We start from the raw sequence: 22,384 nt of genomic DNA, 5'->3' as shown, positions 1-22,384 counted from the left end.
GAGACAGCATTTCTTCATATTGGCAGTCAAACATGGCGGTGGTATGATGGCTTAAGGCTGCTTTGCTGCGTCAGGACCTGGATAGTTTTCTATGATTGATGGAACCATAAACTAGCAAGTCTGTGTCAGAATGTCACAATGAAGATTTTGGAATGGCTAAGTAAAAAGGCTGGATTTAAATCTGAATGAGAAGCTGAGGCAGGTCGATAGCCTAAAATGCTCAAATATGGCTGAAGTTAAACTACTTTCCACAGTGAAGCAGGCCAAAATACCTTGTAGCCGCCAAGTAATTCTGGGGTTGTGGGGCAATCACTTTTATACAGAGCAAGGTTGATTAGATCAGTGATTTAAAAAAAAAAGTTATTTACTTAGTTAACCTCTTTTTGATTTTAGAAATTGTTTGATTATCTGAAAAGGTTCGGTGTGAAAAAATGCCAAAGCAGGAGAAATCTATATTTGTAACAACACTGCTGAACCATTTGTGAGACAACAGGTTGAGAAGTAGTAAATACAGTGACATCTAGTGGCCAAGCTATGTATTGCAACGGCCCCAATACCTAAGAGTAATTTCATGGTGTGACAGTTTCACCCTCCTCATCCAACAGTTTAGGTGAATTTAAAAACAAAAGCGCTAATAAATTATGTATAGAAATACACATAATTATGAACAGTCATGCCATCATGGATATTTTGTACAGGAAAAAAAGATAAAAAAAAAACATTCTGGAGCTCAACTAATATTTTCCATATGACCTCTATCTTTATTTTATAGCTCAGGAAATTTATTATGTCATTATTTTTTTGGAACAAATGTGGTGACGTCCTAAAATAGGGAATCCAGGAAAAAAGAAATACAATTTTGAGCGGAAAAAAAAAAATCCTCATGATGGTATTTTATGCAAGAAAACTCTCAGAAAGTCAAGTTGGTAAAACACATTTTATTGAGAATATATCTGAGTGGATATATAACAGGAACTTTTTTTTTAATAATAATAAAAAATCTGCAAAAAATGTACAAAGCCCACCACAAAGCTTTTCCAATCCACCTAAAATCTGATACATATCAACCCCTACATCTCCAAAGAAAACTGCAAGTTTTCCTTCACCAGTGTGTAATCTGGATTGCTAATATGGAGGTAAGATGTAATGTAAACTTTTCATGGCTTGAATGTTGTGTGGATGCAAGCTTGTGGGGGCTTCTTGCCTGACATTGCAGAGCCAACAATACCAGTTCAAAAAACGTATCAGAGCTTGGGTGAGAAGCTGCGTGTGTGTTGGCTGTCACGAGGAGAGTTTACTGCTTATCGTCGGGGGCAGGCAGTTTCTCAAGCGTGGGCTCCATGCCCCAGATCTCACGGGCATACTGGGCAATGGTGCGGTCGCTGGAGAACTTGCCACATCCAGCAATGTTGTAGATCACCTTCTTGGTCCATTCCTTGGGGTTCTAATATGAGATCAAATGAAATAGCAATTAAGCAGCAGAATCAGTCACTTCTGTGTTCCTCTATTGTGACTTCATTCATAAGGCAAATCCCAAATTTGAGCAGTTAACAGTGGCGCCACCAGGGGGTGGCCATGGGAGGCCATGGCCCCCCCATGCCATATCCTAGGCACCCCACAGGCCAGTGTGAATTGTAGGCAGGCACTCTTCTTGACCTTCTATCTGCCAGTATCTACTTTCCCCTAGTAACTGTTTTGTTTTCCAATAAATGTATACCATATTCTAAATATAATTACACAATAAAAAAGGAATTGTTGTTCAACTCAAAATGTTAACTGTACTGTTATTGGTCTATGCACATTAGATCATTAGAAATAAAAAAAAACATTAAAAACCAAAAGATATCAGTAGGCATTTACTTATATTTATAATCGTTTTTAAAGTATTTAAAAATTGTATTTAAAATAGTTTTCTATTATTAGTCCTAAGGCAGCTTTACTACAACAGTAGAATAAAATGCTGAAATTATGGCTTTTAGTTTCAGTGCCACCCCAAGAGTTTAATTGGCTCCATTTGGCCACCCCTTTGAAACATTTCTGGAGGCGCCACTGGCAGTTATTAAATATGACTTAGTTTTAATGTATACCTTGTAGAGAGCATTGACTTTGTCCTGGCATTTAATGTAGTCTTCATAGTCAGCAAAGACTTTGAACCTGAGAAGAAAGCAAAACTTACTTGATGAATGAAACACATAGAGGCATCGAAAGTGTTCCATGCATTCTCGTTTTGTATGAGAGGGCAGTCATGTCTTTTGATGTGGATGACACGGCCCTTTGCTCAGGGCATCGCTGCAGCTGCAGGGGCATGAGCGCTCATATGCTAATAATATTTATCAGATTCTACTGCTTATCTTCATGCCCAGTCATTGAAGAATAATATGCATATTGACTGCGATGTTGATGTCTGATTCTAAACTCCTAGATTTAAAGCATAGTTTCTATTTCAAACTCTACATTCAAACACTTAGACGGGTTAAAACTGCATTCCATTATTCACACGCAACAGGAATTCATTAACGACCTGATTCCTGTCTCCCTCTCTGCTCTGCTGTCTGCACAACTGAGAAGCTCGTTTGACCATAATCTGTACCTGCCCACCAAGGTCCACTAGGGCTCTTTGCACACGTCCAGATCATCCGCACAGTTTTGTATTTGCTATGAGAGTGGGCGCTGACAGCTACGGAACAACTGCCAGTCAAATGACGGGGGCCAAACAAACCACAGACCGAGAAATAATGTGTGGGGAGAGCTGCTGGTTTTTCAAAGGCGAGACGTTTACCTCCCGGGGACAACAGGGAAAATACAAATTTGATACAAAGCCGCATCAATACATATGATTTGTACTTGTGCAATGTATGTTGTACAAATGCGAGGTTTGCCTTTACCTGTCATGATGCATCAGCATGTTGACGATTTCCTTAAACAGGTCTGGCTGTTTTGGACTGAAGAAGCCAGAAGCGATCTGGTCAATAGCCTGTTTCAGCTCAGGCAGCCGGTTGTAATATTCCTCAGCGTGGTATCTAGGCAGGAGGAAAAATAAAAATGAAAAACATTAACAAAAGAACAAGCTTATCTCTGTGGTAACCAGCTCTTTCATCAGCGCGCATACAAAACAACTCCGTGTCCCCCACAGTTTCACCTCTTTATGCAGAAAACCCTGATTATACAAAAACAACAAAAAAATAAAAAAACAACAACTTCAGCATCTTTGAGCAGCAGTGAGCCAACAGAAAGTAAAAGATTATTGTTAAAACCAGTGGAACAGCTCAAAGCAGCTGGACTGTCAGAGCGCGTGGAGCTCACTGCAGTGATTTTAACAGGTCTTGACAGTTGGCCTCTCTCTGAGGTATTTCCCCAAATGGATCTGATAATGATACTGTGATGGCAGGAGTAAAAAGAAAAAAGAATAAGCCTATCCGTGCTCTCTTTGTGCCTTGTGCCTTTCCACGAGGAATTCTAACGTATTCCTGAGCCAGTAAAATATTTCTCTGTCTTTTTGCAGGTATATGAGAGACGCACGGTGGGATTTATTCCTTACCCCTTCTTGTCCAGAGCGTCGACATCGTCCACTCTCATGCCAAAGATGAAGAGATTGTCCTCCCCAGCTTCCTCCGCCATCTCGACGTTAGCGCCATCCATGGTGCCAATGGTCAGGGCTCCGTTAAGCATGAACTTCATGTTGCCGGTGCCGGAGGCCTCAGTGCCAGCTGTGGAGATCTGCTGTGACAGGTCTGATGCTGGGATGGCTGCAAGATGGCAGAAGAAGAAGGAGGTCGATCGGTGGGATGTATGTTTAATGACTGGCGCTTCAACTCTCAGCATGGATTTGGTTCTTACCTCTCTCTGCCAGTGTGACTCTGTAGTTCTCCAAAAAGATGACCTTCAGGCGATCTCCAACCACCGGATCGTGGTTGACCACCTCGCCGATAGCCGTGATCAGACGGATGATCATCTTGGCTGTGTGGTATCCAGGGGCGGCCTGCGAGTTGAGCTCAGTTAAAGATATGATAACAAATATTCTCTAAGGGAAATCCTTTTAATTGTAATACAAACCTTTCCTCCAATCATTACTGTTCTTGGAGTCCACTGCTTGTTCGGCTCTCTCTTGATACCTGAAAGGAACGACAACACAATTAACTTGACTGGAACTAAAAAAAAAAGGTTTCCTGTGTAAACACAGCAAATCTGTGTCAATGCAATAAACTGAATGGGTGAGCTGGAATGGACACTGGAGATCTGAATCTGAACTGTTAAATTATGTTTCAGAGCTCAACAATAAAAATACAGACAAGAGGTCAATAGCAAAAAGAACCCAAAATGGCAGGCACCTGCATCTATTGAGAGGATTAAAGCCTGAACGAACTGTAAATACAAAAAATCTGTTTTCAGATTATGCTTTCATATAAGGGAAAGTACTATAATTAGCTGTGACAACACAAATGTTTTTGGTTCAGCTTTAGTAGCTACACCCAGGCCTCATTACTGCTTGACCTATATGGTCAAGATCAAAATCATAAATAGCACCTGCTTGACACCGTGAAGTAGGCTAAAGGACCTCCGAAAGCAACAAAGAATGTCCTGAAATAACAAAATTCAAAAATGCTTACAAAGCCACTTCTTATGCTTTGGGGACTCCAGGGAGCCTCTTTGAAAACCATTAATTGCAAATGGAGAGAAAATGGAGCAGCTGTAAACCTTCCCAGGCCTTCTAAAACGATTCCAAGAGTGCATCGAGAACTCAGACAGGAGGTCATAAAGCAACCCAGAACAACATTTAAACCACTGCAAGCCTAATTTATGGTCCTTGTTGTTGATTCAACAATCACAAAGTGGCTGGGTAAAATTGGCTTCGAAGGGAGACTTCTAACAACTATTGACCAAAACGACACAAAGGCCCGTCATCATAGCAACAGACAAACATGATGGTGGTAGTGTTATAGTCTGGGGCTGCTTTTTGGTATCCAGACCTTCAGGTCTTGAAATAATTATTGGAACCCACTATGACTGAAAACCTTAACTGTGACGACCCCTGCTGGGATAGTTTGACCAGTCAATGATTTTTCCTCTGCCAAGGTATTGCAGGAGGAGGCGTCTAGGGACCACGCAGGGTTTGGTTTGTTCCAAGATTGAATAAAGGGGCTTCCGCCGCACCCTTGCTTTTCTTTGGTCAAGGGTGCGGCGCGCATAAGCGGGCATCCGCCGCACCCTTGCTTTTCTTTGGCCAAGGTGCGGCCCACGTAAGCCTACTTTTTATTTGTAAAGTAAATGCCTTTAAAAAGGCTTAAAACTGTTTTGGTGTCCTGTCCCCCTTTCTTTGTTACAGCTTTTGAGCCGCGTCATAACATTAATGAAGAACATCCGTCTGTCCATCAGTTGATGCCGGTAATGTCATTAAGCACAAATGCACTCGGGTTATGCCGTTGGACAATGATCCGAAGTGCCAGCAAGTCTACGTCTGAACGTTTAAAAAAAAAAAAAAAAAAATTTATAAAAAGATGTATAACTTGAACAGGCCATTCATACTTGAAAACCACCCAATGTGACCGAATAAAACAACTTTTCAAAGAAGAGAGGGTCAAAATTCCTCCACAGCGATGTAAAAGTCTCAGCCAGTTGTTACAATTACTCAATGGCAGTTGTTGCTGCCAAGAGGTAAATTGCTTTTTTTTTTTTTTTTTTTTTTTTACATCTGACAGGATGGTTTGGAAAGATTATTTATTTCCCCTTAATGAACAGAATTATGATTTAAAAACTGCTTTTTTTGTATTTACTCAGATTATCTGTCCGTTGTTAAAATATATTTGATGATCTGAGAGGATTAACTGAAAAAAAGCAGAAATGAAATCGGTAAGGGGAAATACGTTCTTCAGTTCTTCATAAGTATCTGCTGGCCCAGAGAGACAGTTAAGGGGCGATAGTAAAGCTAAAACTGCCATTGTCAGCATTGTCGAACTGTTACTATCACAGCAAAACATGTAACCTCTTTCACAAACATACCATGAGTTTTGTTGTCCTGGATTTAAAACTACAGGCACAGAAGAGTGTCAACATCATCAGTTTTGTTTAATGGTGTATAGCCACGTTATTTTACCTTTTTATTTATTTAAAAATAAATGTAAAAAGGTCAGGAGCTCACTCTGGTTGCATGCAAAGTATTTCTTGTCTCTTGGGTTTCCTTGCTGAAGTCCAGTTGTTTTATTTTTTAAACTCTTTTTGGATTGATCATGACCCGGATGACTGAGAATCTTCACCAGCATATTGCTTTTACCCGATTGAGTGGATGTAGAGGTAGAAGCTGCCAAACGAGTGCTTACGGTTGTAGTAGGTGATGATGTGGAGGCAGTTGAGCAGCTGCCTCTTGTATTCGTGGATTCTCTTGACCTGGACGTCAAACATGGAGTTGGGATTGATCTTCACCTTGTAGTGCTCCTCCAAGTGCACAGCGAACTTCAACTTGTTCTCCTACAGGATCAAAGCGTTGTAAAGAAGAAGAAGAAGAAGAAGAAAAAAGTACTTCAGCGCCAGTATTTGCCCACTGTAAACAGAGGCACTATGCAAATGCGCTAAAAGCAATTACAGGAGACAAACAATAAACAAAACGCAAACACGGGCAAAGTGCCAATGAAAGCTCATAAAATGTCACGTCACCTCTCTACACTGACTGCTGGCTGCCACGCTATGGGTGGGCTGTGGGCCAAGGACGTATTCATCATAATTGCTTTTTAATTACACAGAGAGATAGAAGCACATAATGAAAGTGGGACAGGCCTGTGACGTACAGAGGAGAGCCATCAAGATGGAGCTTGGGAATGCCTGAGAATCATATGTGTACTTGAAAACGCAGTTGCTCTTTCTGGTGTTAACTGCATACAACTATGCAAACATATCTACGTGTTCTCATGCTCCAACCACAAATTTGAATTTGTCTAATTGGTATTTGATGTGACAGATCGATATAAAGTAACGGACAATTGTGTAGGAGGGTGAAAACAAGACCACCAATTAGAGGCCCAGGATAATTCTGCAGGAGCTACAAAGATCCACAGCTCAGGTGGAAGGATCTGTCAACACGATGACAATTAACTTTGTGCGCCACAAATATACAGTAAGGCTTACAGAAAAGAGAAGAAATCCGTGAGATCCAAAAGTCTCTGGCACAACTTCACCAACTTCCAAGGTAAATGAAGTTGGCAATACTTGAAGGTTAAGGAGCAGGCTTTCTTAACAGACCAACACGTTTCAACTTGTGGCCTTCTTCAGGGTAAATCAGGTGGAAGTTTTCATCTACCAAGAAATCCATTGTTGAAAGAAAACCATAAGGAGGCCAGTTTTCAGTTTGCCACGAGCCAAGAGGTGAACACGCCAAACATGTGGAAGAAGGTGTTCTGGTCAGGACATCTTCAGGAAGGGGAAGCTAACCGGAGTTGAGACAACGACGTGTACAGCCAGAGCTAAACGGAACGGTTGTCAAACTCCAGACCAAAATCAAATTGACGGTCTGTAGCAGGACTTGAAAATTGACGTTCAAAGATGGTTTCCATGTAATCGGACTGAGCTCGAGTTATTTAGCAAAGAATGGGCAACGACATCAGTCTTTAGATGCACAAAGCTAGCGGAGAGTAGACATCACCCAAAGATCAACAGCTGTCACTGCATCCAAAGGAGGAAATGCTGTACAAAGAATTGGGTCAAGGACAAAGGAAACAAATGGATGCCACGTTTTTCTGATTTATTCTGGTAGATAAATTGAAAATCATTGGGACGAAATGTGAAAATGTTCAAATGTGTGGGGCTGAGCTGCTGCTGAAGGTAAACAATACGTGTTAAATCTTGTAAAAATCTAACTTGTCTTACATCGGTGCTAGAACAATACTAACATATACACTGTTCATGTCTCTAATTTAACCAAGTGAAGACGGTTAATAGATCACAGAGAAATAAATACTCCAGCACAAAAGGGCAAAATAATCTATTATTCACCTGTTTAACTTTGGCAACATCCCGAATAAAGGCGTCATCGTTCACAAAGTCCCGGAGACGCTGCAGCTGGTCAAGATCACGAATGAAGTCCTCCCCAATTCTCTGATGAGCAATAAAAAGACACCCAGTCAGCAAATACTGTCTTGTGGGTTCACTCTAAGTGATGACCTACATATTATGTCCGCGTTGTTTATGCCGACGGAGTGCATCTGACCTCAGCAATGACCTCAGCCAGCCCGGGATTGCACATGACCAGCCAGCGGCGAGGGGTGATGCCATTCGTCTTGTTTTGGAACTTGTTTGGCTCCATTTCGTAGAAATCCTTAAAGCTGGAGGGTAAAGAAAGCATCAGATATTGTAGAACACAGAGGACATTTACGGCATCTTGAGAGCCGTGCTCCAAATATATTTACTGCACAAACAATACCCTTTATAATGCATTCATACCCTTTGAAGTCTCTTGCATTTTTTTTATTTTTATTTGTCAAACTAGCTCAGATTTGTCAGATTGGAGGGGGGGGGCGGTCTGCATGTGTCAATATTCATATCTTGCCACAGACTCCTAATTAGGCTTTTTAACGATTCCTTTGTGTCTCTGGCTGTATGTTAAGGTTGTTGTTTTATTTTTTTGGTAGTAATGAATCTACATCCTAGTCTCAAGTTATGGAATCTTTAACAAGTTATTGCCGTGTATTTAGCTCCATCAATCTTTGCATAAAACATAAACAGCTTCTGTGTCCCTACGGATGATAAGCTTGCCCACAGCATAATGTCTCACGGCGGAGATGGGGTGAATGAGGTCTGAAAGTAAATGAAGATGAAAAAAATTACGCAACCTTTTCAGTTTCTTATTTGTTGACACTTTTCAAAACATTTTATTCATTTCCTTTCAAGTCACAAATTTCCCCTATTTGTGTTGCTCTATCACATAAAATGCCAAAACCAAAAAAAAAAAAAAAAATGTGATGCTTGTTGCAGGAACAAATGTGGAAATGTAAAGGATGTGTATATGCTTTTTTAGCGACACTATAATTACTAATTAATTACGGTTAAAACGCTTTTGGGTACTCACATCGTAGCTTTCAGGATGTCCGAGTGGATTCGGGCCACGCCGTTGACAGCGTGAGAACCAACGATGCACAAATGGGCCATGTTGATCCTCTTTCCCCCTCCTTCCTCGATCAGCGACATCCGGCGAAGACGATCGTGATCTCCTGGGAACATGGCGGCAACTTTCTACAAAATCAAAAGGAATTCCTGATTACAAATAAAAAAATGTCTTCCTGTTACATCAAAGCCGGTCTTTGTCCACACACAAAAGGTCGCACGGTGAATTCGAAATACGAGTTATCAGCATCAGCACCATTTCAATCAGTGTGTGAGCAGATGAAAGCTTTCGGATGAAAGCATTCTTTTTTTTATAATTATTATTATTGCAAAGCTCTGCCTACCACTTCGTGTCAGAAATATTCTTGTCTTGTTTTAGCAAGGACGTGGGAGTTTGGCTCTGACAGATGTTGCAAATAAAACTCAAGAAACATGATTTTATTTTTTGTGCATTCACATCCCAGCATTAAGTCAGTGTTTAAAGCCATTCCATTCGTCTTTAAAGCGGCGGTTTCTGGCAAACAAAACAATCACAGTAGCTCAGCTCTTTGTATTGCATTAAAATGATCTTTCTGTTCCTTTCTAATCATTTTCAATTTATTGTAAGAGATTAAATATAATTTGATTCTGTTTCGATTTCCCTTTCCCCTAGGCTGAGTAGACAATGTAAAGACCAAGTAATAGTCCTATAATAGCCACACAGGGCAGTGTCAGCCTTTGTTAAGAAACAGACTTTGGTTGCAGCACAGTGTCTGGACACATGTTGCAGTTTGCAGCACCAACCTCCAGGTGGCGTCGGTTGATCTCATAGACTATTTCCAGGTGACGGGGCAGCAGATGGGCGAACAGGTCAACTGGCCAGCGCTCCAGAGCTTCAGGGAGGACAGTGTGGTTGGTGTAGGCACAGGTCCTCACACAGATGTCCCAGGCCTAAAGATCAGCCACAGAAAACAACACTTTTACCTTTTTTTTTTTTTTTTTTTTTTTGCCCATGTTATATATAATTGAACCTAAATGGCATCCCATTTTTTAAATACCAAGTCCCAATCATTGCAAATATTTTTTTCTTTCTTTCAGTGTTTTAATTGAAAGAGAGAAAGTCACATGTTATTAGATTGATGACATGCAGAAAAAATCCTATTTTGTTCTATTTCAAACAGGTATATATGTTGATGATTATGGCTTAAGATGTCCAAAAGACCCTCAAACATGAACTATCACCCAAAACTGTCTGACTCCCTGTTGGTTTTAGGACACACCTAAAAAATACTTTTATTTCCTGTTTTGGAAGTTTCTATCTGTGTATTAAATTCCAAATGCCTATGTTAAACATGTTTAGAGCTCGCTGTAGAGCCCTTTTTTTATTCCATTTATTTGGGACAAAACAAGAAACCCATCAGGTAGGCATTCGCACAGCTGTCGCTGCTTGGGCCTAATTATAAAGACTACATAATAAATCACATTTATAATACCATGATTCCAATACAAACGGCTCCAACATGTAATGCAAGACAATCTAGATTATGCGGAAAATTTATCTAAAATTAGTAACATAAAGAAGCCCAGACAATCGTCCATTGGGTGAGTGCAGTAATCCCTCCTTCCGAGCAAGCAGGGAGAAAAAAAGTGGATCAACACCAGCAGATGACACGACTCCCCAAATCATCACTGACTGTTCAGACTTCACAGTGAACCTAAAGCAACATTAATACTGTGGCTTTCCAATCCTCCTCTGAACTCTGGGAGCCTGATCTCCAGATAAAAAGATTGCATAGGACCCCTGAGTAACAGACCAATCAATTTGTTCCTAAGCCCCCTCAGGGATGCAACAGTTGTAACTCATGACGGTGATTGATTGTGTGTGGAGGCTCATAAAGCACTAGTTCCAGCCATAATCCACACCTTATAAATCGCTAAAAAATTTCTAGAATGAGTTTAGCTTCCCAGTATCTGTCAAAGTTGCATTTATCACTTTTGCTTGTGCGCATTTTTCTGCAAAAGTTTTTCCTTCCACTCAACTTTCCATTATTAGGGCCTCTGCTTTGTTATAGTAGTGGCCTTTTTATGACTTATCCCCCTTGTAGAGGACAAATGTACAACCCCATGATTGTGCAGGATATAACATAACATTTCTGGTTTTAAAAATCAGTCTTAGGCAATGTTCATAAAAACAATATTATTTTGCTGTAAGCAATCAAACACAAATATAACATAAAAACTATGTGTGTAATCAATATATTGTTTTTAGTTTTTTTAATTGAACAAATTAGATAAATTAACTATTTGATGATATTTTAATTTATCGGGATGTGCCTGTGAAGGATCTACTTAAAGAAGTTAAGCAAAAGGGGGTATTTTTAAAATCTAACTTGGAAGTGCTGACCTTTTCCCAAGAGAGTTTCTCCTCATCAACAAGAACCCTCATCAGCTCAGGAATAGCCATTGCAGGGTGGGTGTCATTCAGTTGGATTGCAACCTGCATGGGGAGAGCATCAAGTCATTAAAGTATGCACAGAATGCCAGTAACTACTATTAAAACCATCGCAGGTGCTGTTCACGGCAACTAATATTTAAAAAGATCAATAAACACAACTACAGCCTGCTCGACACACTACGATGAAAACATTCGACAGAAGCTGTTTTGTCACATTTTCCAAATTCACCTTGTCCGGCAGTTTACTGAAGTCTGTGCGAGCGATCTCCCTGGAGCCAAACTTGGAGACCTTGAAACGGCGGATGATGTCTTGCAGGGTGGCAGAAACCACAAAGTATTCCTGCTTCAGACGGAGCTCCTTCCCTTCAAAGAACTGGACACGAAGACACAAAGTCATTTTGTTCATTAAATTGAGACCTTTTTAATTGTTTTGCACAACATCCATTCATCTATCCCTTTCCATGTGTCCTAGATTGGGTCGTAGGGCTAACAGGAGTAAAGCAGTAAAACCCAGACATCCCTCTCCTCGTGCAAACTCTCCAGCTCATCAGTGGATACCAAAAGGTTTCCAGGCCGTAGGAATAAATGGCCCATACGGTAGGTTCTTTGGTGTGCTTTCAAAAGAGACATGCCTGCAAAAAAATCCATAAATCCACCCGCTGACACCTCTTGATTCAGAAGCTCTTTTCCAAATGATGGATAACGCCTCACCCTATTTCTAAATGTGAATGTAGCCCCCCAGCCAGTTTTCGAGGACGAAGCCGGCAACAGCTAGAAATCTAGAATCTTGTTCCTTCATTCAGGAACAAGATCACGTGGCCATAAGCTTCAACGTTTTGAAGCGTATGTTTTTGAAGCCTTCAGAGTTTTGTTTTTATTAAGATTTAACGTCTGCGGCGGCCTTTGTTCGCCCATAATCAAACGGAGAAGAAGCAGTGAGAGAAGGGGGAAGAGTTGCAACAGAGTTTTCTTGACATCTGCGTCAAGGACAAACAGCCTCTGTATATTTATATGGCGGCGCCGCACCGCTGCGCCTCACACGGCCCCTACGAACTTCAGTGTTTCTCATTTCTGGTTTTATGTGATACACCGACACAAGATGGTGTGATTGCGGATGCATTTCACACTTTTCAGATTTACATTTGGGGAAAAAAAACAACAACTGAGCATTAGTTCCCTTCAACTGCACAATTATGCAATACTTTGTGTTGCTCCATTACATTAATACAAAACAGTGATAACACAAGGTTGAAGGAGTGTGTTTTTGTTTTTGTTTTGTTTGGGATGGAGGGGGGGGGGGCGGTTGCAAGGCACACTGGATAAAGCCAGAAAACAAAGATGACTCTGTATTTATGTGATTTATATTCTTCTAGCTAGAGTTGCATGAATTGGACCTATTTCATGTTATCAAGCGATCAGACTGTGAAAAATGAATGACCACATCAATAACATCAACAGGTATTGTGTGACATCTTAATCTAAGAAGCCACGATGCAAAATCACTGTTTCGGTCCTCTAAATGTTTGATCCTTCATCATATTTCTTCATATCGTTGACAGAAACACACAGCACAACTCAGCTGCACTGACTGACTGACCACTGCAGCTCCTGCTCACACGTCCACAGACATAAATTACCAAGCCTCCACTGATTTACAGCTTAAACCGGACGGTTATCTGTTGGTGTAAATCCTCCTCCTTGGGCTTTCCGAAAGCAGAGGTCAGGCCTTAAGTCAGCTTTGAACGATACTAAAAACTCCTTGGAGAGGGAACTTTGACTGAATTGAAGACAAAACACATTCTTTTTATGTTCATTTCATGGAGCTCTAATCTCTGGTTAATCAGTCACAAATTTTCATTCTATGATCAAATATACAGTAATGTGGAAAAAATTAAGAGCCCCAACAAATATCCAGTGATCTAATTACAAGTAAACAGAAAAGGAAACACATTTTACTAATCAAACGAAATGTGTTTTTCAATGCATATTCTAACCAAAAGGTTAGGAGGATTGCTAGTGTTTACCCCTTTGGCAGAAGAGACGCTTCTTGTAGCCGCCTACCATTGCTAGTCTTATATTGCAGGCTCCAGTTCTTCTTCAGCTTCATTTTATTTATTTTTGTACAGAAGGCCTCATATTGTCCTGTTTTAGCAAAGCATTTCCAAACCATGACATCTCCACCTCCGTATCTCACAGTTGGTATTTGGCTGTTTTCCTGGAATGCTGCATTTGGTTTATTCCAAACATGTCTTCAGTGCTATAATGTCCAACAAATTCATTGTTAGACTCATCTGTCATAAGAAAATTATCCCAGAACTCATTGCCTTTGTTTGCATTTTCTGTGGCTATCTTAAGTCTGGCCTTCATGTTGTTGTTTTCCTTAGAGAACAAAGGAATCCCCCTTGCACATCTGCCATGACAGTTAAACCTGTGCAGTCTCTCTCTGATTTTACAGGCGTGGACACAAACAGTAACAACAGGAATGGGTTTGCTGTAAGGTCCTGAGATGAAAGCTTTTGGAGACCTTTAGAATTTGGCTGTCTGCTTTCAGCTCGCTTTGATGGCCAGACCGGGGCATGCTGGCAGTAGCTGAAAGTCATTGTCGCGTAGACTGCTTTCTGTTCAGTGGGTTTCTGTAAATCTCTTACCAGACACAAAAGGTGTCACAATATTCTTTTTAAGGCCTAAGACGGCTCTTAAGATTTCGCCATCAATCCTCTACGGTCAGGAGCACAATCCAAATGTCTTAATTCAGAGGGTTTCCTAATTTATTCTTCATCAGATATTATATATTTTTTATTGTTTTTTATTATTTTCTCTGGTTAATATTGTTTATTAATACTTGAAGTCAAAATCTATATTAAATGAAGCTGAAGCGCAAGTTCAATTGAAGAAACTCACCGCCTGCCTCCATTCAGAGTCCGATCCGCCTCTGATGTGAGCCAATCAGCTACGAACCGCACCTCCATGAAGCCAATCAGCATACCGCGCTCATCTTAAAAGCAACTTCAAATCCACGTCTCAGCCTGCTAACCAGCAAGCGCAAACGGATTGCATGTCGGATTTCGAATCAGATGTCTGATTCAACCCACCCCCAACCCCTTCTCCACCATCATAGCTGAGTTCATCTAGCTTCCAAGACGTTCCTCCATCCTCAACCCATCAGAGTGTTTTCTCCCTTCAGTCTTCAGCACTCCCTATCACCTCGTTATTGGTCCGGCAGAAGACCACCATGTTGGGCCCGGTTCTGCCAGAGGTTTCTTCCCAAAGGGGAGTTTTTCCTCTCCACAGTCGCTTCAAGCTTGCTCATCATGGACAGTTCATGCAAACCTGTGTTTATCAAGTTGGACATCTATCTTAAACAGATCATCATATGGACTGAGCAAACTTCTTCTATCTCCACTCCACCACCAGTTTCAGACCTGGGGGGGAACATCCCTGTTCTCATACATCTACTTATGCATATTAAAGTATAGTTCAGCATTAATGTTCCTGCCGAGGTCTGAGCGCCAAAGACTTAAAAAATTGTGTCAATAAAATGCTTCTAATTGCCATTTCTTTCTCTGTGAGTTTTTCAGATTGAAATACCTGTATGTCTAAACATTTTAATAAAACACACACGGTTTCATGGGGCGTCGTAATTTTTCACATGACTCCACATGGTGGGTTAGTGAGTCCAGTTCCTGTGGCTCAAACATCATTTTTTTCTTACATTGTCGTTGGGATAAAGCACACGGGAGATGTTCTCTGCCAAGTTCCTGTCCAGAACCGCCTGAATGTAGCCACCGACATTGACTATTGAAGAGGAGAAGAAAAAAAAACATCACACTGGATCATGTGAAATCTGTTATAGGAGAGCGATTTAGAAAGTGTCACCAAAGCCAGACACGTACAGTCTTTGAGGTTGAACTCGCAAGGAGCCTTGGCAGACCACAGCCTCATGGTGTTCACAACGTTGTTTCTGTAGCCTGGCACAGGCGTGTCATATGGCAGAGCCAGGACCACCTGTCGGTGGATGAAGAGAAGCAAATATTTTTATGTTGTTTCATCTAGAACGATGTTTAGCCATTGTTACTTCAGACTGTATTTTTACCTGGGTGTCCACCCATTTCACGCCATCAGGTTGATGCTCAGTTCTGCCATAGAAGTGAACGGGACGCATGTACTCGGGCCGAGCCTTCTCCCAGGGGTTGCCGTAGCGCAGCCAGTCGTCGGCCTCCTCCACCTGAGGAGTGGCAAACATTTATCATGCAGCTGGCTTGTGAGCTTGGCCACACACAGAGAGCAAAGTGGGCCAAAATGTGCCATTTTCTTCTCATCTACCCAGAACCTCTTCTTAAACATGGTTGCTGTGTTGCCTACATGGTTTGTGCCAAACTGGAAATTGCAGTTTGTGTGTGTTTATTTCAACAGTCCTCCCATTTGTCCATAAAGACCTTTTTGGTGGAGGTTGGGATTAGGAACTGACCTATCAGCAGATTCTCCCCCCTAAGGTGTGGATCTCTTAATCTCTTCCAAGTTAGCATAGAGCTTCTGACTGGATCTCTGATTAAGGCTCTCCTTGCCTGGAGTTTAGGGCAATGGACCCATCCAGGCTGCTGGGTGATGTTTATAAATGTGGACTGAGCCGTGCTCTAATGTCTTCATTGAGAGCAAAGTGGAAACAAAGTCAAATGCTTTGTTTGTGCACATACACATGGTGAATAAAGCCAATTCTGATTATCTACTGAAGACTTGGGTAACTTCTGAAAGTTGCATTCGATTTTCTTCAGGGGTATCAGATTAGAGTGGACCTCACTTTTCACCTCTTCATATTTATTTTAGTTGTATTTTGAAAACTTTGTCTAATTGAGTTGACTTCCAAAATATGTACAACCTTTATTGGTCTTAGAAAAAAATTGTAATGGGTTGCAACACATAAAAGGTTATGGTTGTAATATGACAGAATGTAAACCGAAAGTCTATATATATATATATATATATATATATATATATATATATATATATATATATATATATATATATATATATATATATATATATATGTATATATATATATATATATATATATATATATATATGTATATGTATCTATGTATATATATCTCTATCTATTATATATATATATCTAATATATATATATATATATATATATATATATATATATATATATATATATTGCAAGGCACTGTATGGACATTCACGACAGTTGATTTTTTTTCTATACCTGCCATCCATTGACAATTTTTTGGTTGAAGATGCCGAATTCATAACGGATACCATAACCGTAGGCAGCCAGGCCCAGTGAAGCCATTGAGTCCAGGAAACAGGCTAAACAAAGAGACAGAACATGTCAGAATTTCTTCATGTAAATAAGAAGATTTATCTATCTTATACAAAGCACAAAGAAATAAAATAACTACCAGCAAGACGACCCAGGCCTCCATTACCCAAACCAGCATCTTCCTCCATGTCCTCCAACTCCTCCATGTCTAGACCCAACTACAAGGAATGAGCAGATGTGGGGTTTTTTGGGGAGGCTGCCGCTTTATGCACTCTTTGGAAACAGAATTACACTGTTATAAGAGGATTAAATTAAGCTCCTTTGTCTCACCTGGTACATGGCCTCATCGCAGGCGTTCTCCAGCGCGAGGTTCACCATGGTGTTTTGGAGTGTGCGGCCCATATAGAACTCCAGGGAGATGTAGTACACACGCTGCAGATTGGACAAAAAGAACGGGGAAATCCTATTAACTTTTATAAACTGAACAAATAAATAAAAAGGTGTTTAAGAGGTTTTGTTTGCGCCCATGTGTTATCATTGTGAAATCCCCTCCTAGCTGGATGACTGGCACTTACAGTGGTTTTAACAGGTATACACAGGCCTGTTAACATGCCAGGTCGTTATGCTATAAGAAAACGAGATCAAGAAAATGTTAGATTATTTCAAAACTTTCTACATGTATACAGGGCCATTTATCCTGTACTGTCAGAAGGAAAAATGACATCCCTGTTGTTCCATATTTTTCCAGATTATTAATAGATTCCTTTACTGCTCTGTGGTGGGTATATGTAATGCTGTGGATTCTTTTTAACATTTTCTGCACTCATACATATGCAAAATAACTTTAATGTAAAGATGGGAATAAACCATATCAGGAAAATCTTACTTGCACAGTTTAACTTCATTTCAGGTAAACCACAACATCCTAGAAATGATAGCAGGTCTGAACTCAAGCGTAAATGCTGAAATTGAATTAAAAGGAGTTTGACCAAAGTGTTAGTTTAAGGGTATTTATGTATTTATGAAACCAGGAGACAGTGTTGTAGTACTCGAGTCCGAGACTCGAACTCGAGTCCGAGTCATTAGTTAAATTTAGAGACTTGTGACTTGACTTGGACTTGAGCACTGATGACTCGAACTTGGACTCGGACTCCTACATTCAGATCATTCTGACTCGGAAATTGAGAAAAAGACTCGACTTTTGTTTTATATCATTAGGCTATAATTTTAATATGTCATTAGAATATTATTTGGTGTATGATTTTAAAATCTAAATTATTAGTGCAATGTGGTGGAGTGTGGATTTTTTTTTAGTTTAAAAACATGTAGGCTATGCTTACTTTAGTGCGGAACTTGGACTCGACTTGGATCAATAGTGACTCGACTCGGACTCGACTGATTTTTTTTAATGACTTGGACTTGACTCGGACTTGAGCACTGGAGACTCAAACCTGGACTCGGACTCGAGGCATAGTGACTTGACTACAACACTGCCAGGATATAACTGATCTTTATTTTTTTGTTTATTGAACTGTGTGTCCAGTTAAATGTGGGCAAAGTTTTGAAATGATTTCTCAAAGTCAATTTTCTCATCTTACATATTTGAAGTGGGGATTGCACACTTTTTAAGAGCCACTCTGTTTGGCTTTGAAAGTATAAACCTGTGAATTCATATGTCAAACGTCAAAATGCAACCTCCACCCCTCCCTCTGAAGAAAAAAAAAAAGAAAGCCAGATTTCATGATTCAGTTTCACGGTTGGAAGCGCAAAGAAATGTGCCACCTGAGCCAGTGTTTAGCCTTTACCATTTAGATGTTGTTGTTTTTTTCTTTTCCCCTGACATGGAAGGGCACACACAGGCAAAGAAGGGAAGGAAGAAGACCAGGAAAGTGGGCGGGGAGAGAGAGAGCGGTGGGTGTGGGGGGGGGGGGGGGGGACCAGGGGAACAGATTGCTTTGGGTATTACATAACGCCCAACATTTTGGGCCAGGCAAAAAATAGCTCCTGTAGAGGTCGTTGAAAAGGTCAGCCAGAACCTGATAACCTTTAATTGTGGAGTTCAATTCTGGGTAGACAGAGACTGTTCCGATTGATGTTTAAAAGTGACGGTGAGGCGAATTGATAGGACCTACGTCTTGATCAGCATGCAGGATTCATTTCATTTTATAAAACAGTATGGTCCGGGCTGTTTTTAATTCATTTATTTCTAGTGATTCCCCCATGTTGTCGTCAAGAAGGCAATGCAATCAGTGTTTGATAATAAATAGATTATGGGAATACACAGCTTTTTTTATAGCTAAGATGACCTTCCTTCTAGTGGGTTCCAGTTAAACCAGCAAGTTATTCACCTTTGACATTTGGGTTCAGAGCTGAAATCCAATGTGTCACTACGCTTCTGATTGAGCTATTGCATTCCACTGACCCCTAAGCAAACATTTTTATAAAATGACCAGGAGGTTGTTTTATTTTTTTTAAAGCAGTGCTTCTGTTACGGGACCAAAGTGGGTTCTCTCTCCCAGCTTTGTTCAGTACGTTTATTAATGAGCCCCTATAGAATATATTCTTACACAAAGCAAGAGGAGATGCGGCTGACTTTTACCCTGCCTCTCAACTCTCCGCCTGAAATTACACACGATTCCGGCTGACATTTCTAAGTGCAAATGTGGTGCAGCATGCAGTTTTATTGTTTCATGCAAGTGAGCCAGGGCTTTATTGTTCTTTTTAAGGTTCCCGGCTTACGCGGCTGCTTAATGACTCGGAGGTTGTTGACATAAAGCTTTAACGTAACTGCGTTTCAGCTGGTGAGCTTCGGACGTCCTTGGAGCACACATGCTGCCATGACACAAGTGAGGAGGAGGAGGAGGAGGAAAAGTACGTGTTCGCGGTCAGACGGGACAGGAACAGAAGGTCATGGGTGGGTTTAGTGTTTCAACACACTATAAGCTATGGGAGCATACCAACAGAGTGCTAAGAACCCTACCCTCCCACCCTAGCAAAGTCTAAATGTTATGTCTGACATACACTGGCATCACCAGTATGTTAAAACTGTGCTTTGCATGACTATTCTGGTGTCAAAGAAAGAGCTTGTATGATTTACCATCAGTGCAAGACACTGGAGTCGTTTCAGTTCATTACTGCATTTGGTAATTCATTCAATAAGTTATTTTTATTTATTACTTTATTTCTATAGTGGCAGGCGATAAAAATCACAAACACTTTTAATTTTGTAGCAATACCTTATTGGCTTTTGGTTACAAAAGCCAATAAGTTTTTCAAATAAAATAATGTAATATCATAATTCAACAGTGTAATATCTATATTGCAAATACCATCAAAAAGTAAAGTGTTTCTTGTACAGTATATGGGAACTTTGAGTTACCGTAGGGCAGAGGTCACCAACCTTTTTGAAACCGAGAGCTACTTCATTGCCGATGTGTCAAACAAAGGTCTACCAGTACTGACTTTTGAACTTAAAGAGTCAGAGTTCATATTAGCTTTATGTAAACTAAATATATATTTCATGCTTTGTTAGAGATATTGTCATTTTTAAATCTACATAAATCCAGGAGTGAATAAACAAGAAGAATAAAATAAAGTTTTAGATGCAGCTCACTGGCGGATTGTGCTGTTTTTAGAACAGTCTCATGGGCGTCACACGTGGCCCTCGGGGGCTACTTGGTGCCCACGGGCACCATGTTGGTGACCCCTGCCATAGGGTGTTCACCTTATTGTATCAGTGTACAGTACAAGCAGTTCTTGTTGCTGTTTGCAGCAGTAGTGGTTTAGTTCAATGGTTATAGACTTAGTACACAATTGTTATACCCTAAGTTTGGCATGACTGTTTATTTGATTTTGATTAAATATTGGGATTTTGTATAATATGTGTCCTATTTTTGCTGATAGGCAAGGATGATAACAATCCTCTGGTTTCACTCAGTACTCGTTTCTTCTCTTATGGGGATGCCCCAAACAGGGCCGGACATTATCAAGGACACACCAAGCCAGGCCAGAAAGTTTTCTTGTTTTTCACTGTAAGCTGTGTTGGTTTGTGTACGTCCTGTTCAGGTATTTCTAACGATGATTTCACAAACTCGAACCATTTGGCCCCAACAAGCTTCAACGCACACTACACCCATCTTTCTCTGTTTTTGGTGCATTTTACTAATTGCGTTATACATCCGTCTAATGACGTTTGAGGTAAGGCCATCTTAATAACACCCTTTTATTTTTTACAAAGGACAAATGCAAAGAATATATTGACAAATGTCTGTTTTCACATAGAAACGGCCTTAAAACCCTTGAAGTTGATGTTTTGCCTCATTCTCAATGCAATGTAATTTGTGTGTTTAATTAATACCTTTTTTTAGTATAGGGTCCCAAAACAGGCTCACGTTCTCCTACGAATGGCCCTGGACCCAAAGTTGAAGCCAATTTGATGTTTTTTGTCGCTTTTAAAGCATTTATTGCACAATACAGATGACAATGCTTCACCAATTTAGGCATTGGATGAAACTGGTTAGAAAACTGAGTGAAGCTAAATTGTATGACTGCTTTAATATGTTTTAAAAACATTTAATAATTTTTGAGCTTCCAAAGGTTTTTTTTTTTATTTAGTTATGTAACTCATTAACAGATGGGGCCCACTTTTAGCATTCGGGGATGGCACACCGCAACCAAAGCAATAACAGACTTTCAGGATTTTTATCATGCTGGGCAAAGAGTGCCAGATATTCAAAATAGATGCACTATGAAAGCAAATGAATAAATAGATGTTGCATTTCAATTAAGCTTGCCCACTGCTTCCTATGATGAATGCCTATCTTTCACACCATTGATCCCCTAAGAGCAATAGAAGTGCCTGTGGTTCAGTTTTGTTTCATTTATGGTTTATTTTAAATTGGTATGTGAGCCTACTGGGTTACTTTTTGCTGATGCACTGAGTGTAACTTACTTTGGGATCTTTCTCATAGTAGTGCTGCTGGGTTCTGATCCACCTGCCCACCAAGTGCTCTCGCACCGTGTGGGCGAGAGCAAAGTAGTAATCCCGTTTGGTGGCCACATTCCTGTCCTTCACCAGCGTGAAGTGGAGATGTCTGTTGAAGTTCTGCTTCAGCTCTGTGACGTTCTCGACGCCAGCAAGGCCCCTCACTGAAATCTGTTTCTTCCTATCATGGTCGGACAGAGGCTTGGACATGTTGGCAGCTCAGCTCCCTGAGGCAGGCAGGGATGGAAACGAAAAGGCTCGGAAACACAGCTAGAGAGGCACCCGACACGGGAGGCTCTGGATGAGCATTTTAAAGACACGGGTATGAATATTAAGCAGAGGGTGGCCTCTGTGTATTGGGTAAAGGGTGGGGAGAACGTGCCGAGGCAGAGGACATCACTTTCACTCTCCTGAATAATCTAGGAGGGGGCTATTTGGGAGCAGTGATCTGTCCCTGGCAGAGGGACAGAACATCCCATAATATGATACTGTCATTTAAAGCATGCATATTCATTGTAAAGAACGAAAGAAAGAAAGATTTTCATAAATGTTGCATTACCTCAATACACACACAATGCTATGCAGACATATTCAT

The 22,384-nt window shown here is 40.6% G+C and overlaps 1 protein-coding gene across 1 annotated transcript; it reads right to left on the bottom strand.

The window, feature by feature from the left end:
• Positions 1-918: 918 nt before the first annotated feature.
• On the bottom strand, positions 919-21,999 carry pygma (phosphorylase, glycogen, muscle A). Its single transcript, XM_012855278.3, has 20 exons — positions 21,757-21,999; positions 17,136-17,237; positions 16,945-17,023; positions 16,749-16,852; positions 15,615-15,746; positions 15,415-15,526; positions 15,234-15,316; positions 11,751-11,894; positions 11,471-11,563; positions 9,871-10,017; positions 9,053-9,216; positions 8,195-8,309; positions 7,981-8,082; positions 6,315-6,462; positions 4,054-4,112; positions 3,838-3,979; positions 3,539-3,746; positions 2,886-3,020; positions 2,088-2,154; positions 919-1,444 (listed from the first exon to the last, which is right to left on the bottom strand). The coding sequence occupies exons 1-20, from the start codon at positions 21,997-21,999 to the stop codon at positions 1,295-1,297; spliced, it is 2,529 nt and encodes an 842-aa protein (XP_012710732.2). The 3' UTR covers positions 919-1,294.
• Positions 22,000-22,384: the final 385 nt, after the last annotated feature.

The sequence above is a fragment of the Fundulus heteroclitus genome, chromosome 11, assembly GCF_011125445.2.
Source record: "Fundulus heteroclitus isolate FHET01 chromosome 11, MU-UCD_Fhet_4.1, whole genome shotgun sequence".
Classification (NCBI taxonomy): domain Eukaryota; kingdom Metazoa; phylum Chordata; class Actinopteri; order Cyprinodontiformes; family Fundulidae; genus Fundulus; species Fundulus heteroclitus.
Note: the sequence above shows the minus strand (reverse complement) of the source record. Positions and strands in the feature narration are given on the sequence as shown.

What these genes read in the sequence shown, in the direction of transcription:
- pygma (XM_012855278.3), bottom strand. Translation starts at nt 21,999, where the DNA reads ATGTCCAAGCCTCTGTCCGACCATGATAGGAAGAAACAGATTTCAGTG. An exon ending in TGAAATGGGTGGACACCCAG is followed by an intron (nt 15,527 to 15,614) that starts GTAAAAATACAG and finishes ATCCACCGACAG; the next exon opens with GTGGTCCTGGCTCTGCCATA. An exon ending in AAGTCAATGCTCTCTACAAG is followed by an intron (nt 1,445 to 2,087) that starts GTATACATTAAA and finishes ATCTCATATTAG; the next exon opens with AACCCCAAGGAATGGACCAA.